The sequence below is a fragment of the Pseudorasbora parva genome, chromosome 25 (assembly GCF_024679245.1).
Source record: "Pseudorasbora parva isolate DD20220531a chromosome 25, ASM2467924v1, whole genome shotgun sequence".
In the NCBI taxonomy this organism is placed as follows: domain Eukaryota; kingdom Metazoa; phylum Chordata; class Actinopteri; order Cypriniformes; family Gobionidae; genus Pseudorasbora; species Pseudorasbora parva.
In genome coordinates, this window is record NC_090196.1 from 5,261,189 (window position 1) to 5,279,472 (window position 18,284).

At 40.5% G+C, this 18,284-nt stretch overlaps 1 protein-coding gene and 1 pseudogene across 1 annotated transcript; one reads left to right on the forward strand and one right to left on the reverse strand.

The window, feature by feature from the left end:
• Positions 1-4,756: 4,756 nt before the first annotated feature.
• On the forward strand, positions 4,757-4,873 carry LOC137065615 (5S ribosomal RNA; annotated as a pseudogene).
• An 8,607-nt stretch (positions 4,874-13,480) lies between these two features.
• Positions 13,481-17,642, reverse strand: irx5b (iroquois homeobox 5b). Its single transcript, XM_067436325.1, has 3 exons — positions 17,216-17,642; positions 15,843-16,248; positions 13,481-15,102 (listed from the first exon to the last, which is right to left on the reverse strand). Exons 1-3 carry the CDS (start codon positions 17,435-17,437, stop codon positions 14,600-14,602), a joined length of 1,131 nt encoding a protein of 376 aa, XP_067292426.1. The 5' UTR covers positions 17,438-17,642; the 3' UTR covers positions 13,481-14,599.
• Positions 17,643-18,284: the final 642 nt, after the last annotated feature.

Here is an 18,284-nt window from a genome sequence, read left to right on the forward strand (position 1 = left end):
TAATTAAGGGGAAAATGTATACAAAATTAAATTTGATTAAATATTGTAATAAATTAAGTTGTTTATTACATTATTTATTTTCATATTATCACATTTATTTATATATTTATATTTAAATTTTGTAGGTTTTTTATTGTGTACACACACATGTGTATACATAAATACGTTAATAAACAATAAGACAAACATCAGACGTGTGTGTATTTGACGTTCTGTCTATATAATGTGTGATTTATAGTGCATGTTTCTTCTTCTTTGTGACTGCAGGGCAAGTTCTCTGGTGTATGAGAGGAGAGACTCGCAGGTTACAGGAAAAACAGTGGTGTGATAACATATGTCACTGCCAGATCCTGGAGAGAGATGGATTGGGGGGGGGGGGGGGTACACAGGGGGTATGCTTGTAATAATGGTGTATGTTTGTAATGTGATGTTGTGAACCAACACAGCAAACGTTCACTGCAGGTTGAATCTGCATTTGGATTGCTGGAGGTAACATCAGATGCAGTTGGTACAGATTAGGGTCGGTTGAGATGGATTATTGAGGTGAAAAATGACTCTGAGAGGGTTGGCTGGCAAAGAACAGATCCTGACAGCTGTTGGTCCTCAAGCTTCTCGCAGCAGGAGATACTTACAGACATGACCACAGACGCCTACAGCGAACAACAGCCAACAGGCGGAAAGATTACCCTACACACAAACAAAGAGAACTACTGAAGCTTGTTTCCGCCACTAGATAAAACTATTTAAAAGATAATTGTGACTTTGGGTTTAAAACTCACAACTGCGAGTTATAAAGTCTAATTCTGAGAGGAAATTATTGACTTTTCTTCTGAGAATTACGAGTTTTTTTATCTCACAGTTCTGACTTTATAATTCGCAGTTGCGCGTTTAAGCCTTTATCACACAGTTCTGAGGGAAAAAGTCATAATTGTGAGATAAACAGTAAGAATTACATTTTTATTTTTTATTCTGTGGTGAAAACAAGCTTCCATAAAAATAAAAATAAATGATTCATAACGCTTTAGAATGATATGTATTTATTGTAAATAGGGCCTTTTTTTTTTTTTACCAAAACACCAAAACCGAAATGTAAGTTTTAATTTAGTGTGAAAACCAAAACCGAAAAATAAAGCTGTGGTTAAATATTTGGGTAATTAAATGCAGTATGATGTTCAGGGTGAACATCATACTGCATTTGTTCACAGGTGATAAACCAGTCTTAGTAAAGTTCTTTGGCAAAGAGCTGCCTCTCAATATTTTGGGCGAAGAAATGTATTATTAACTTGAGTTTACCTAGATCAAATACCTCGCTTGGCCAGCTACAAAGAAACTGTTAGCTGGGCAACAATCCTAAATGGAGACGTCGCTATACACATTCTACCAGAGCAAATCTACAACCATGCTGAGAATTATGGTCCAAGAGTGGTTTGTAATCAAAAGGATTGTAAATGAGGGATAGTGTACAGTCAGCTAATTATTATGCAAAAGAAACCTCAGACCCACTTTATATTAGGTGGCCTTAGGCCCTTAGGCCTAACATTTTAATTAATCATTTGATACAATGCACTTATTGTGTACATACATGTTTTTACATTGTACATTTTAAAAATACCTGCATGTAATTACATCTGTAATTAATTTCTGTAGTTACATTTGTAATTACACAGCTGGCACTTCCCTTAGAAGATGGAGCGATGGAGCAATAGAGCTGAGGAGCCAGGAGAAAAGACGTGAAAACACTCAGGAGACAAGGATTTGTCAGAGAATAGACTTTAAAATTCTCCTCTTCATCTATAAATCCCTTCATAACAAAGCGCCTGTCTATCTATCAGAACTCCTTCACTCCTATACTCCTTCCAGAAGCCTCCGTTCTTGTGATCAGGCTTTGTTGGTCGTTCCACGCACTAGACTAAAGCGTAGAGGTGAGCGTGCATTTGCGGTAGCAGGGCCACGACTCTGGAATACCCTGCCTTTAGAAATCAGGCTGGCCCCTTCCTTGTCTATTTTTAAGTCCATTCTATTTTCTTTAGTGTACTGATTACCCTGATATGTTAACTTTTAAAAAGTTGCGCTTTTTATTTTATTTTACTCTGTTCTGGTTTTATTTCTATGTATGTGTGCTATTCTTGCTCTTCTGTAAAGCACTTTGGTCAGCCTGGGGGCTGTGGGAAATGTGCAATATAAATAAAACTGAACTTGAACTTGAGACAAGGAGACACAGGTAAGTATACACGTGAGTCCGTAGAAGCAAGCATCAGCAGTAGCGTGTGCAAACGAGACCGGACAGTGACTAAGGAACGGGGTGGAGGCATTGGCAGAGGGCAGGGTCTCTTCTGACCAAGTGATTGGAGCGACAGAGTTGCACAGGAAGGATGGGTTCTGGCTCTTCAGTGTTCTCCTCTGGACTATGGATACGTAAAAGGGCGTCTGCCTTGATGTTCTTGGCACCAGGTCGATAGGAGATGTTGAAGTGGAACTGTGTGAAGAATAGTGCCCATCGCACCTGGTGGGGATTTAGGCGTTTGGCCTCTTGGAGATAACCCAGGTTTTTATGGTCTGTAAGTACCAGAAATGGATGTTTGGCACCCTATAACCAGTGCCTCCACTCCTCTAGTGCCAGCTTGATGGCGAGGAGTTCACAGTTGCTGATGTCATTGTTGATTTCTGCCGGGTTGAGTTTGCGGGAGAAGAAGGCACATGGATGGAGGCGATTGGGATTCCCCTGCTGCTGAGACAGGACCGCTCCCACTCCTGTGGTGGAGGCATCCCCCTCCACCATGAAAGGGAGCTCCGGATTGGGGTGGACGAGGAGGGGAGTGGTGGTGAAGGCATTCTTCAGGGTCTGGAAGGCTTCGGTGGCAGCTGGCGTCCAGGACACAGACTTGGGCTTTTTACGGAGGAGGCTGGTGAGTGTACTGGAGATGGTACTGGATGAATCATTGACAGAAATTGGCAAAGCCAAGGAATCTTTGGAGCTCTTTCACGGTGGATGGAGTTGGCCAGGACCGGACGGCTTCCACCTTCCCCTCGTCCATCCGGATGCCATTATGGTCAATGTTGTAACCGAGGAACTGCACTGAGGGCTGGCGAAATGTAAACTTCTCAGCTTTCAGGTATAGGTGGAAGTCCCTTAGGCATTGGGGGACCTCTGCAAAGTGTCGGTGATGTTTAGCCAGGCTCCGGGAGTAGATAAGGATGTCGTCGATGTTGACCAGCATGAACTTATGGAGAAACTCCCGGAGCACCTCATGGATGAAATCCTGGAATACAGAGTGGACGTTGGTGAGTCCATACGGATGACGTGGTATTCATAATGGCCAGTGGGCGTGACAAAGACGGTCTTCCACTCGTCCCCCTCACGTATCCGGATGAGGTTGTATGCGCTGTGGAGGTCAAGCTTTGTGAACACAGTGGCACCACGGAGATGTTCCAGGGCAGCTGGGACGAGAGGAAGGGGGTACCTGAATTTTACGATGATGTTATTGAGTACCCAGTAATCAATGCGAGGCCGCAAGCCTCCGTCCTTTTTTGCCACGAAGAAGAAGCTCGAAGCAGCAGGGGAAGTTGATGGACAGATGTAGCCTTGTTCCAATGGCTCCTTGATGTACTCCTCTATGGCCTTCTCCTCCGGGAGTGCTAGAGGGTAGATCTTTCCTTTGGGCACTGGTTCACCGGGCAGCAGATCAATGGCAAAGTCCCATGGCCGATGGGGAGGCAGCTTGGAAGCCTGTTGGGGACAGAAGACATCGCTGAATGGGACTTAACAGGACGGAACGGGACATCCACCGAACGTCGCTCTACCAGACTTTCGATGGACGTGGAGCAGACATGGAGATCTTGGGAACGAGGAGAGGGACGTACCGTTGGAGATAGGAAACAGTCCGGGAAGCAGGTGTCGCCCCACTTCAAGACTTCCCCGGTCTTCCAGGAGATGACTGGGCTGTGCTGTTCTAACCCAGGGTGCCCTAAGTTGATGTCAGCTGTGGATTCCTCCAGAACCAGCAGATGCAATCGTTCCATGTGGAGGATACCAACTTAAATGCCGATAGGGCCGACGGAGTGACTGACCTGCCTCCGACCAAGAGGTCTTCCGGTTATCGAGTGGATCTAATAGATAGTCGGAGTGGCGGTCGAGCGTAGTATGAGCTGGCGGCAGAGAGTCCTCAAGATGAAATTGCCGGCTGACCCAGAGTGGAGGAGGGCGGTAACTGGAAGAGAAAAACCAGCAGCAGTAAGGTTGACAGTGATGGTGAGTGGTTTCATCTTTTGAAGGGAAGGAATGATCGCACTCACCATAGGGTGTGGAGGACGGACAGGGCATTCGGAGATGTAGTGCCCAGAGAGACCGCAATAAAGACAGGGTCTGGATCACAGGACTGTCGTTGAACCACAAGAATTCCGCCCATTGGAGTGCTTTACCCGATAACTGAGACGTGATGAATGCCACTTTGGCGCAATCATTTGGATACAAGTGCTCTTTGTCTAAATCATTTGGATACAAGTGCTCTTTGCATCTCCAGGACCAGCGTGCACTGCAGCAGAAACCCGTCGCAATCCTCCTCCGAACCAGAATAGGGCACCGGTCTGGCCATGGGATTGGCGCACTCCATCGATGAAGAAGAGGCGGTGTTGTTTCCGGAAGTGCTCGCTGATGAAGGTACAGTTGTGCTGGTGGGATGATGCCTGGTGTGCGTTGTTGGTCCGGTCTTCTGTTACAAACAGAGAGGACACGGAGAACTGGGAACAAGTTCTGTCAACCAGCAGCCATATCACCCTGTAAACCAAGACTGGTTTCCCACTGAAGCTAAGCAGGGCTGAGCCTGGTCAGTACCTGGATGGGAGACCAACTGGGAAAACTAGGTTGCTGCTGGTAGAGGTGTTAGTGAGGCCAGCAGGGGGTGCTCACCCTGGGGTCTGTGTGGGTCCTAATACCCCAGTATATTGATGGGGACACTATACTGACAAAGAGCACCGTCCTTCGGATGAAACGTTAAACCGAGGTCCTGACTCTCCGTGGTGATTAAAAATCATAGGATGTCCTTCGGAAAAAGAGTAGGGGTGTAACCCCGGCATCCTGGCCAAATTGGTCTGTCCATCATGGTCTCCTAAAAATCCCCCTCTCCTGATTAGCTTAATCAATCGGTCTCCTCTGTTCTGGCGCAATATGGCTGCTGTCGCATCATCCAGGTGGATGCTGCACATTGGTGGTGGTTGAGGAGATTCCCCCCTTCAATGTAAAGCACTTTGAGTGCCTTGAAAAGCGCTATATAAATCGAACAAATTATTATTATTATTAACAATGAAACACAGTTTATTGAATATGACCAGGATGATATAGGCAGAGGTGAGAGATGGCAAGATGGATCCAGGAAGAGTGATACTGGGGTAATACAATACGTCTTTGTTGCAGGTGTATGGCGGGATGGCAGACTGAGGCGATGGAGCGATGGAGACGAGGAGCCAGGAGACAAGACGTGGAAACACTCGGGAGACAAGGAGACACAGGTAAGTATACAGGTGAGTACATTGAAGCAAGCATCATCAGTAGTGTGTGCAAACGAGACCAGACAGTGACTGATGGAATGGACAGGGTTTAAGTGCAATCAGTACTCTGGTGACTGTGAGCGTTGTGTCTGGGAGAGGGTGGAGCCTGGCATGCTTGTAACAGTCTTGGTCTCGACCACATTTGTGCTCTGTCATGTATCGGACTTAGAGGACTCTGGATTTTGTTTCAAGACCAGTCAGAAGACCACAAGTGCTAGGATATCACTAAATTGCCAGTGCATTGTCTGATTTATTTATTAACGTCATAAATGTAACTGGGTAATTTAATTTGATTGGTAACAGCTCTATATAGTGTCTTATTCTAATTATATTTATAGATAAAAAATAAGTAATTTCTCAGGCGGTAATGTGGATCTTTATGAATTTAGGGAGTGCTGGTCTCAACTCGGCTTCGCCTTGCCTTGCCTTGGTCTTGGTCTTGTCTCAACCCCTCAAAGTCTTGGTCTTGGATTAGGTGGTCTTGACTCAACACTTAGTACTATATATTAATCATGATATTACAAATAAAAAATTTGCAATCACGGTCGAGTCTGAGGGCCCTATTTTAACAATCTAAGCATGGTCTAAAAAGCACGGCACGAGTGCACTTAGAACATGTCTGAATCCACTTTTGCTTGTTTAACGACGGGAAAAATGGTCTGCAAGCATGGTCCAAAAAGGTTGATCCTGGTATGCGCTCATTGTCACAGTTGTAAACACAATGGCGTTCCTCTTCAACGAGGGAGTTTGGAGTCGCTGCATTTGTTTCCAGACGGATTGTTAAAGAAAGTAACACACACATCCCACAGATATCCTGTAGAAATCAACCAGATGAAGACCTGGAAATTCCTGAATTGTTTCCAGATAAGTGTGCCTTATTCATCAGACGTTGCAGACAACGGTCCATGTGGGATGAGGCCGACACTAACTTTACTCTAACGTTCACCTACTACAAAAAATAAATAAAAAATCAGTTGGTTAAACAGTGCCTTAACTTTTTTAATCTTTAAAATATTACAATGAAAAACATAGTGTGGCAAGCAGCGGAGAGCGGACCGGTGACGAGTGCTAATTAGTGCCAGCTGCGTGCCACACCGGTCTCGTCTCGCGGCCAAGTGACGGGAGCATAAAAGGAGGAGCGAAGGCAGTGGAAGACGAGAGAGGACCAGGCCTGGATTTTATGTTATGTTTTGTTTATGTTTTGTTATGTGTGTGCGGGCAGTCATCTGTGAGGGGCTGCCCGCGGTTTTCTTTTGTTTTGTTTATTTATTTGATTAAAGTTGTTGAACATTTGCCGGTTCCCGTCTGCTTCCTTCCCATCTAAGAACCCCGTTACACATATATTGTTGTCCAGGACACAAAGCCTTGAAACCGCAGACTAGAGACTGATTTTAGCTTAAAAGTGTGCTATAATGAATAGTGCTCATTTACAGATGTTGAAATCATATTCTCCCTTAAAACGGAGTGGAGGCTTGGGTCCTGAAACAGTGTTCGTCATGTCACAAATTAACAAGTGGAAAGGAGTGGTTTTAAATTTTCGTAGCATATGTTTTTATCTAAACAAATTTAGTCACAAATGCATAGAGGATGAATATTTTTCTTTAGGATATGTTTCTGTCAATGAAATGACAGTATTTGATGTTGCCAGATCCTTGTTTTCCAGCGAGGTTCAAAAGGCTAGGTGACAGAGATCCTTTCTGCAATTCCTATGTTTTCATGCATGCCATATCTGGCAAAGTTGTCACAAGCTGGGCAACATCACTCTGACGGCTTTCATATGCTTTTGATTATTAATTCATTGCAGTTTCCTGCCTGGTTTGTTTGTTAAGTAGTCTCCCTAGGTGACTATAAGTTGAATCGAGATGTTTGGAGAAGACTGCCTCCATTCGGTAATAATTCATCCATCTATTGCCTATAAGTAAAAAAGAAAAATTGTTATAATAAAAACAGCTTGGCTAATATTAAAATGGATGAGCCGCTGCTGGTAATACCTGCAACCTCAAATATATGTAAAACTTTTATCTGCAGTATTTACAGTAAATCACCTAAAGCGCTCTCAGAATAGATAAAAACGTAATCACATATTTGTGTCTTTCCATTTCAGATGAAGGAATCCATTCACTAGCACACTCTCGCTTTCCGAGCCATTATTCAACTACAAAGCAAACCATATTCATCATTGTGTTTTAATCACATCAAAAAGAAATATAGTGCTACCCCAGGGTGCTGGCAGGAATATGGAGTCCTCCATGATGTTATTGTTTCCAGCACTGCCAAACAATCTCAAAAATTGACTTAGAATAAATGTATTTTTAATATGATAACTCAACCCTTGTGAATACAGAGGCACTCTGTCAATTGTTCTTGCTGAATGCGTTGCTTTACAGATGTAATGCGGGAGTGCTTGTGATATAGCGATATTAAACCTGCGAGCGCTGCCTTTCAAACTTTGTTCCGGCTTCCTGGATAACATTCTCTTTCCTTCAGCTTAACTAAATGCTCTAACAGATGAGATGAATGCATTGGTTTACAAAGTCAGTGTGTTGCTGCAAATGCTTCGTGTGTTCCTCCCGGTGTAAAGATGCGCGCTAATCAGATCTTGGATGCACTTTTCGTGCACTTTATATTAATGTGATTTCAGCTCAGCGCTGTTTAAAGAATATACCTACACCAAATAATGGAATCAGACAGAAAAGAACATATGAACTGATTATGAGTAGAGAAGACTGGGCTAGTCATAAAAGGGATATCTATGTATCTCTAAGATTTTTAGTCGAAACGCTTGTTCTCTCGTGGTTTTGTCAAAACCCAGTTAAAAGTGCATTAATTTTAATACTTTTTGTGAATGTTATCCTCCAAACATCATCTTATCATAAAATGTCAACGTCATATTACCCTGTAAACCCAAATAAGTTGGCAAAACAAAACATTTGAGGTAATCAGTTACATACATTTGTTTTAAGTTAAGAAATTTAGAGTTTAAATAAGTGGAACTGGCATAATTTTATTTTGTACTCATACATTTTAATTGCTCTTAATGTGAAATATTTGATATTTATTTATTTGTATACAAATTAAGGCAAGGGGATTTATTCCAGAATTTGGTTGTTGTTGTTGTTATACTGGTTGAAATTCTCTTCATATACCAATTGCAATCAATAACTTAAATATTCTAAACATATTTATGTTTGGAATATTTAAGTTATTGATTGTAATCAATCTGTACACTCTCAGAAAAAAAGGTACAGTGCTGTCACTGGGGCAAAGTGAAAAGGTACATCTTTGTACCTTACTCACCCCTAAATGGTTAATATTAGTACCTTAAAAGGCACATACCAGTACTTTAAGAGAGCAAATTAGTAACTTAAAGGTACATAGTAGAACCTTAAAGGTACATATTCGTACCTTTTCGGTATTGTACCTTAGGGTGAGGTACAAAATCAGTGACAGAAATGTACCTTTTTTTCTGACAGTGTACATGTATATACACTCACCTAAAGGATTATTAGGAACACATACTAATACTGTGTTTGACCCCCTTTAGCCTTCAGAACTGCCTTAATTCTACGTGGCATTGATTCAACAAGGTGCAGAAAGCATTCTTTAGAAAAGTGTGCCCATATTGCTAGGATAGCATCTTGCAGTTGATGGAGATTTGTGGGATCCAGGACATCCAGGACACGAAGCTCCAATTGTCAACTGTCCAATTTTGGTGAGCTCGTGCAAATTGTAGCCTCTTTTTCCTATTTGTAGTGGAGATGAGTGGTACCCGGTGGGGTCTTCTGCTGTTGTAGCCCATCCGCCTCAAGGTTTTGCGTGTTGTGGCTTCACAAATGCTTTGCTGCATACCTCGGTTGTAATGAGTGGTTATTTCAGTCAAAGTTGCTCTTCTATCAGCTTGAATCAGTCGGCCCATTCTCCTCTGACCTCTAGCATCAACAAGGCATTTTCGCCCACAGGACTGCCGCATACTGGATGTTTTTACCTTTTCACACCATTCCTGGTAAACCCTAGAAATGGTTGTGTGTGAAAATCCCAGTAACTGAGCAGATTGTGAAATACTCAGACCGGCCGGTCTGGCACCAACAACCATGCCACGCTCAAAATTGCTTAAATCACCTTTCTTTCCCATTCTGACATTCAGTTTGGAGTTCATGAGATTGTCTTGACCAGGACCACACCCCTAAATGCATTGAAGCAACTGCCATGTGATTGGTTGATTAGATAATGGCATTAATGAGCCAAAACCAATTCATTATTTTGAGCATTTGGGTTAACAGTGAGTGAACTCAGTAAAACCCTTTTACAAGATTTTTTAACAGAAAGTCTAAAAATAAAAGGAGTTTTTTTTTCTTCATAAACATCAGTTTGGGGGACATTTTTACTGGGGCAGATGGTAATTTTATTTCATGAAATTATCTGTTTCTTAATTGCTTTCTTTACATGTTTTTCCTTTAAAACATGTAATAGCTGAATCCCTCTTACCCCAATCTAGTGTGATGACATGCACCATTACAAACATTGTTTAATTAACAAAATTTCCCTTGGAAAGCACACCTTTTCAATGACTTGTTTTTATAGTCAAGACTTAAGGCATGTGTCAAAACTAACCCTGAACTCATGCTTTCATCCTATTGTAGACAAACTATATTTCAATTATTAACATGCTTCTTTTATACAAGGCATTATAATGCTCAATTGAATTCACTTCACACACAACAAATAATCAGATGTGGTATTTCTGCCCATTGCAATAAACAGGGCGTATTGTTTCCTGTCTCCAGGTGTACTAAATTATTCACAGTCTTTCATGTAAATTACCAAACAAGGCTTGGCATCCAAAGACAATGCGAGATGGCATGTCTTAATTAGCCAATCATCCGTCAGCACACAATTATCCGCGCGTCAGCCGCTCTTATTGAATGTGGCATGTGACGACGGCAGGCTTGTGTTTCGTTTGTGGCTTTGTGGCGTTATTTGCGCGGCGAGGACTGTAGTTGCTAAGGGACACCGAGGCTCCTAATGATCCTTTCAATTAAAGACGAGCCCTGAGGCTGTAGCGCAGCTGTCTGTTTAAAACGCCTCCTTCTCTAATGCCCGCCTGAGCCTCCTCAGCATGCGGGAGTGTTTAAGTCAATATTATTTTAGAGACTACCTCCCATCTATTATTAAGTAAATTGAGCCATCAGCGTCTCTGGCCATTTTGAACCCTAAATGAAATCTATTTGCCAAAAGCCTGGAGGACTGTCAGTGTGTAACACAATAATACAGAGGATGGCGTGCTTGTTAGGAGGATGAATAATAACTGGGAGAAAAATTCACCCTTAAACGGGAATAACGCTGGAGTTTAGTGCTTCTCAACTGGTGCTTTAGCACCCAGATTTGACGTCATGTGACCAATATTGTATATTGCACAAAAAGCACTGTTAAAATACTTTTGTCAAATCAACACAGATGATTAATGAGGTTCAGATAACATAATATTTAGCGTTTCTATTTATTAACTCAATCTCCTAATTTCAACGAACTACTTACTTTTTTAAGTTAAAGCAACAAAATATGTTTTACAGTGACCCAACAAAATGCAGAATTACTTATAGGATTACATGACAAAGGCTGAATTTTATAAATGAATACATTTTGACATTGTTTGACATCTTTTTTATTCCGATGCCCTCAGTGCCTGATAATTCACACATTGTGCTCAACACAAACCTGTTTATATGAGTGCAAGTGACTTAAATTTAAGCATATCATCTGTTACCATACTTTTTTCCCTGATGGATTTCAAGAAAAACACATCACCTGTTTTTTTTTTTTTTTTTTTTTTTGCATAGCTCATACCAAATGAAAGATTAATTTGCCCAAATTGCTGATTTGACAACACAGGAATATATGAGAATCGTGTTTAAATTCACATTACCTTCTTTTCTCTGGTGTTTGAGATCAGATCAGACCTGAGACCCGACACAATGTTGGGTAAAAGCTACGGTTTAAATAAAAAGAAACATTAACCAATGCCCCCACAAAAAAATAAAACACTCCACAAAAGCCAATCAGGTGAAGTTAACACTCTGAAAAGAGTTTAAAAACAACTGAATTGATCATTTAAGTCCAGAATTTGAACATCTCAGAGTTAGGCTTGTGCTGCCTGGCTCATCAGTAAGTACCTTCTCACTATGCAGGAAAACACTCCCTCAGACCCCATCGATCGGCTCCAAATCAATGCTTTTAAAAGCCTTGCATCGCCTTTAGTTAAGAGCAAAAGCATGCATGCTTCAAAACGGCTCACTTATATTGATTAAGAGTGGATGAGCTTTTCACAGATTTTCTCTCACTCTATAAAGACTGTCCACTAAACTTATGACACACTCTCAAAATTAAACGTTCCAAAGGGTGGTTTTGCAGAGAAGAACCATAATTATTTAGACTTACTTTAAAAAGCATGCAAACAGATTACCTTAAAAAAAAAAAGAAGTGAAACAGGAATAGTATGTTGTGCTGACAAATGCGTAGTTAGTATAGTTCAAATGGACTGCATTTATATAGCGCTTTTATCCAAAGCGCTATATAAATAAATAGTAAATAGTTCACTTACACTAGAGTACTAGTAACTACAAAAGAACATTAGAGTGTATAATTTACCTTAGATTTACTCTTGATTTGTATAGTCCTTACCATTGTTTTGATGCTGGATGTTAAAGTCTGTGTGTGACTCAAGCATGGTCAACCGCAAGATACTGCCACAAATATAGGAACACTGATCACCATAATGGTGAGTTTTTTTTGATGGCGCTCGAACCAGTCAATTAATCTAAATTTGTGTTTTCTGAGTAGACAAGGTATCGTGAATAGCACATATTTTTACAATTTAGACGTTCCGTAAAGTTAGCAAAAAAGTGTTAGTTAGAATCACTGCTGGATTTTACAGTGAACCATTTTTGCTTCCCTAAAGAGTCCTTTCAGTGAAGAGTTCTAAACAGAACCTATTTCTTTGTGTGACGAACATTCTTAATAATCATACTCCACCTCTTGTGCAATGGAAAGATTCCAAGGATGTTAAAGGTTCTTCGTGGAACCATCAATGCCAATTAAGGACATTCTTTTCAAGAACAAAAAAAAAAAAAAAAAAAAAAAACATTGTTGCGAGTGCGAGTCTTTATATGTGTGTAGTAATCAGTTTTTAATTGTCATAGCCCTGAAAAAATATATGTATTCCCTGATGTGCTCAAACCTCGCCATTTGAAATATTTTACAAAGTAAGACTAATTCATTAAAAATGTATTAAATGTTATTAAAGCAAAACATTGCCTCAGGTTAAAGCATAACAGCTGGCAATAACAGAGCTGGATGAAAGATGTATTCGAATCAAATGTATCATCTGTGCGGTCAGAAGCAATTTTATAGCAATTACTGGTGATATTTTGCGTTTACACGTCTAGAAAAGAGGCAGAAAGAAAACTCATCTCTAGCGGCCCTAAAACCTCTTGTAAAGCAATGAAAAGATCAAATGACTGCATTGAATGTGACACTGGTCACAAGATGATTGGATAGTTTGGATAGTTTCGACGGGGCTTCTTCAGTTACAAAGCTTTGAATTCACTGAATTGTGAAATAGCATTGCGCCAAGTATAAATATACAGCCTAACTTAGAATTTACTGGAGGGATTAGAGAGCTTTTCAAGTCCTCGCAGCCTCTTTTCATGGTTTTGTGTACAGAAACGTTGTATTACCCCTGTAAGCCACGGGGCCTGAGTCGCTTCTCTGATGTTTGTTGATGTCGGACTGCAGAAACGGGGGATCTGTGCTAATCCTCTCATTCTTGCAAAGAGTTTACTACATTTTAAATTTACACATTTAATACCTTTTAAAATGGTCTTTGAACATTTTTAGCCCCTCGCTCTTTTCTGCATCGCAGGAAAAAAAGCAACACACATTTCACGAGAAGATGCTTTATGGAGCATAAATTTAATATCTCCTCCACTTAAGAGTACTGTCCCATAATCCCCCTGCAATAAATGTTGACTTGTGCTATTTAAATGTACAATTTATCCTCTGTATTATGCCTGCAGGAGGCGACGGTTACAGTTATTGAGTGTTTTCTTTGAGTCCATGTAGGTGTAGCACAGTTGTGAGCAAATCAGGAAGGCACTGCACACCATTCTGTAAAGAACAGATGATAGGATAATCCGGAATGGGTCGAAATTTGTGACCCTGGAGCACAAAACCAGTCGTTAATCACATATTTGTGGCAATAACCAACAATACATTGTAAGGGTCAAAATGATGGATTTTTGTTTTATACCAATATTCAGTAAGACCCTACCGTAAATATATCAAACATGTATTATTAGTAGTAATATGCATTGCTACGGTCTTAATTTGGACAACTTTAAAGGTGATTTTCTCAATATTTAGACTTTTTTGCACCCTCAGATTTTCAAATAGTTGTATCTCGGCTAAATATTGTCATATCCTAACAAACCATACATCTATGGAAAGCTTATTCATTCATCTGTCAGATGATGTATAAATCATGATTATGACTGGTTTTGTGGTCCGGATCACATATACATGAAGGCTGCAGGAAAAAAAAGCAGCTAGTAAATTTTCTTGACTGATATCTTCAGTCATGATTCTGGACCTGATGCCAACCCTGTAGTTCCTCTTCTGTAGGCATATCAAAACTGCTCATCTATTTTAAAATCTCTTAATAAAATGGGTTATGCTTCAAGAGAACATATGCATAATTTACTAGGCACAAACAAAACCACCGATCTAGAATATGCATTAACAAATTAGCCTGAAAAATGGCACATGATTAAAGTTTGTGATGTGCAAAGATCCGTTAGAACAATAATAATTGAAAAAAACAGCTGATCGCGAATACAAAAATGAGTACTTTGGCCTCTCGCACAAATATTTTACAATAGATAAGCTATTTTTAAGAATTTCAATACCATTTCCTTTTTAAATATTAAAAACGATTTTTTTTTAAAGAATCTCTCCATTCTGAAAAATCCCTTTCAAAGCAGAAATAATAAATATAAAAGCACTAAATATTCGGCCTCCTGTGCTCAAGTGTGAGTTCTTTACACATGTCCTGGGTCAGTCTGCTGTCTTTCGCTCTGTGTAACACGGCCTGATTAATTCCGTTCAGATGCGTCGAGTTCGAACCGGAGCCGTTCAGCGGTCCGAATGTGCCGTAGTTCGTGAATCCCGTATAGAACGGAGACGCGTAGTAGAAATGTCTGGGAGGGAAGGGGCACTGCGCGGGTGACCCGGCGGGCGACAACGGTTCGTCACTCCCCTTATCCGACGTTGCGATTTCGGCAAGAGACCACAGTTTGGGTTTAGGGGTCGGGTTTGCAGAATTAATGACAGATGTGGCTTTGCAGCTTTCACTGAGGGGCTTATTCTTGCTTTCACTCGTCTCGTTTTGGGGAGAGGAAGTCGTGGGCACCGGAGACTCAGAGCCTGTCCGGTTCTCCTCTTCTTCACAGTCGATGATGACGCTCTCCGCCGCGTCCTCCGGATCTTCTGCGCGGTCGTCGCCAACTGCGATCAAATCACGAAAGTGTTAGAAAGGCGTGTGCGTTAACGTGATCGATACTCACACACAAACATCAATAAACACACATTTGTGGTATTCAAATATAGCTGCTATAAAAACACAAATACTACGGACAAATTATAGGCTACTCTGTCTTCCCCGAATCAATTGAGTTATTAAAAATAGGCTATGGAAAATATTTTTGTGATAGGCTATGTTTAAAGTGAGAGAAAGATTTGTGCGAAAAACATGTAGCCTACAACTTAACAGGAAAAATGTGTCTGCAAGTTTGTTTTAAAACATTGTAAGTGTATGATCGCTTGTCCGCTAAATCGAAGACAATGTGGTTCAGTCAACATACAGAGATTATTCTTTCATCATGTGACAAGAAAAAATCAAATCAAACAGAAAATGGTATTTTACAGAGGTCCCCTGTAGACCTTCATGTATGTTTATCATTATTTATTTAAAACACATTTTTCCTCTATGAAAATGCACTCATAGCCTATATGAAGCACTTAATATTCCCAAAAGTTCCTCAAGTGTATTATTATTATTAAAAAACAATGGTTAAGTTGCACTTATTCATCTGCAAGAGTTGCATTGCCTCTTTCCTTACGATTTTTGCATCATTGTCACTGATTAGCCTAATGTTCAAACATAATATTTCGTTTTTAAAATTAAATATAATAATAATAGCTACAACCACGCACACATAACATAAAAAGGGGAGGGAAATGAACACCTGAATCTTTGGTCGTCTGTGTTGTTTCGGCCGTTTTGAACGGTTCATCATCTTCATCATTTTTCTCTAGATCTATACTATCCTCCTCATCTTCATCCTCGCTCCTGTTCCGTGGCGTCCACGTCATTTTATTCTCTTTTTTCAGTCGTCTCCGGGCGTTGGCGAACCAGGTGGACACCTGAGTGAGGGTCATTTTGGTGATGATGGCCAGCATGATTTTCTCACCCTTGGTGGGATAAGGGTTTTTCCTGTGCTCGCTGAGCCAGGCCTTCAGGGTGGCGGTGGCATCTCGTGTGGCGTTCTTCCGGTAAGCGGGGTCTCCAAACGGGTACGGGCCCAGGGGACCGGCGTACGGGTGATAGCCTATAGAGCCAGTCATGCCTGGAGAATGGTCATATGGGGAGCCCTGGGCAATGAATTAATAAAGATTACAATTCAGGGGGAGAGCAGACTGTCCGTGATGTTTAGAAAAAAAATTCTGCTAGCTCACAACTGTTCAAATGTGACATGCCAGGGTGCGTATGGAATATTTCAAATATTTAGCCTACACAATGATATACACAGCATTTACACAAATGCTAATATGTGACACTGGAGCAGTCATAAGTGGCACGGGAATATTTGTGGCAATAGCAATGTAGGCTATATGGGTCAAAATTATAAATTTTTCATTCATGCCAAAAATCATTAGGGTATTCCATGAAGATATTTAGTAAAATTCCTTCTGTTAATACAGATTTAAAAAAAATGTATTTTTCTATTAGTAGCCTAGTAATGCATCACTTCACTTGCACAGCTTTAAAAACGATTGTCTCAATATTTCGAATTTTTAATTATTTTTATTTTTTATTTTTTTGCACCTTCAGATTCCAGATTTTCAAATATAGTTGTAGCCTAAGCTATCTCGGCCAAATATTGTGCTATCCTAAATAGGCTACTGGTTTTGTGGTCCAGGGTCACATTATGAAAACTCACCACACAAATAAATCAATAGCCCACAGGGAAAACAATATTCTGAGGAACAGAATGTAAATTCCGCGTTTAATGCACACTATTTCTTTAATTATAGTTCGAACGGTTCTGTTCATAAGCGATCCGAGCGAAAACCTGTAAATCATTTACTTTGATAAAGGTAAAAATCTTAAATAATATAATATAATATTAAATATTTTATATATAAATATATCCATGTTTAATGCAATACCGAAAAATAACCCAAAGTAAAATATGCTACTATAATTAATTAAAAGTTCTAGTCACTATGCTGAAAATCATGATGTCGTGATATAGGCTAATAATCATTATACAAAAAAAAGAAAAAAAAAGAAAAACCACAAGACATAAACATGGGCTTTATTATGAATGAAACTCACCCCATACGAAGTGAAGGGGGCAGTGGACTCGGGACTGTACTGGAGTGAGTTGAAGACTGTGGTGTTTGTGAAAGCTGCGGACGCGTACGGGGCGAAAGCAGATCCGCTAGAGGACCGTCCCAGATCATCTGTCCGCGGTCCCGTGATCGCGCTGGAGCCGTACGGCGGACACGAGTACAGAGACAGCGAAGACTGGTACAAGTATCCCTGAGGAAACGCCATGACCAGATTACTGCTACAGTCTCCTCACAAGCCCAAGAGTCAAGACACTCATCCTATGTGCCATCGAAGGAAAGAAAATCAAAGATGCAACTCCTGGTATAAGGAAATGAAACGTCGCTCACGCGAGTCTTCGGTAAATTGGGTAGAAGAGGGTCTTGAGTTCCGTGCGCTTCCTCAAGGAGAGTGAAAGAAAAGCTCAAGCTGTGTCTTCCTCTCTCTCTCTCTCTCTCTCTCTCTCTCTCTCTCTCTCTCTCTCTCTCTCTCTCTCTCTCTCTCTCTCTCTCTCTCTCTCTCTCTCTATTCACATAAGAGAGTATTGACTTATTATGTGAATAATCTCAATCATAAATAGGAATAATACATAATCATAAATAATACCTAATATAATTACAATCAAGTCTTTTATTGGCAACTGTGTCATCACTGCGACATTATTACAAAACAGACAATTACAAAAATACTGATTTTAATGTATTTTGTAATGTTTAAATATGTATCACAAAAATGAGAGGAGCATCTGGCCACATCCAAAAATGAATGGATCTCTATGGAATAGATCATTACCCCCCCCCCCCCCCCATATATATAAGTGTTATGATAACACTTTATTTTAAGGTTCAGTTATTAACTATTAACTGGTTGCTTATTATCATGCGTATTACTAGGATATTGGCTGTTTATTAGTACTTATAACGGACATATTAATGCCTTATTCTGCATGACCTTATTCTACATCAATTAATCAAACCCAATACCTAAACTTAAATGCTACAAAAACTACCTTACTAACTATTAATAAGCAGTAAATAAGCAGTAAATTAGGAGAGGCACAACTGAGGTATGAGCA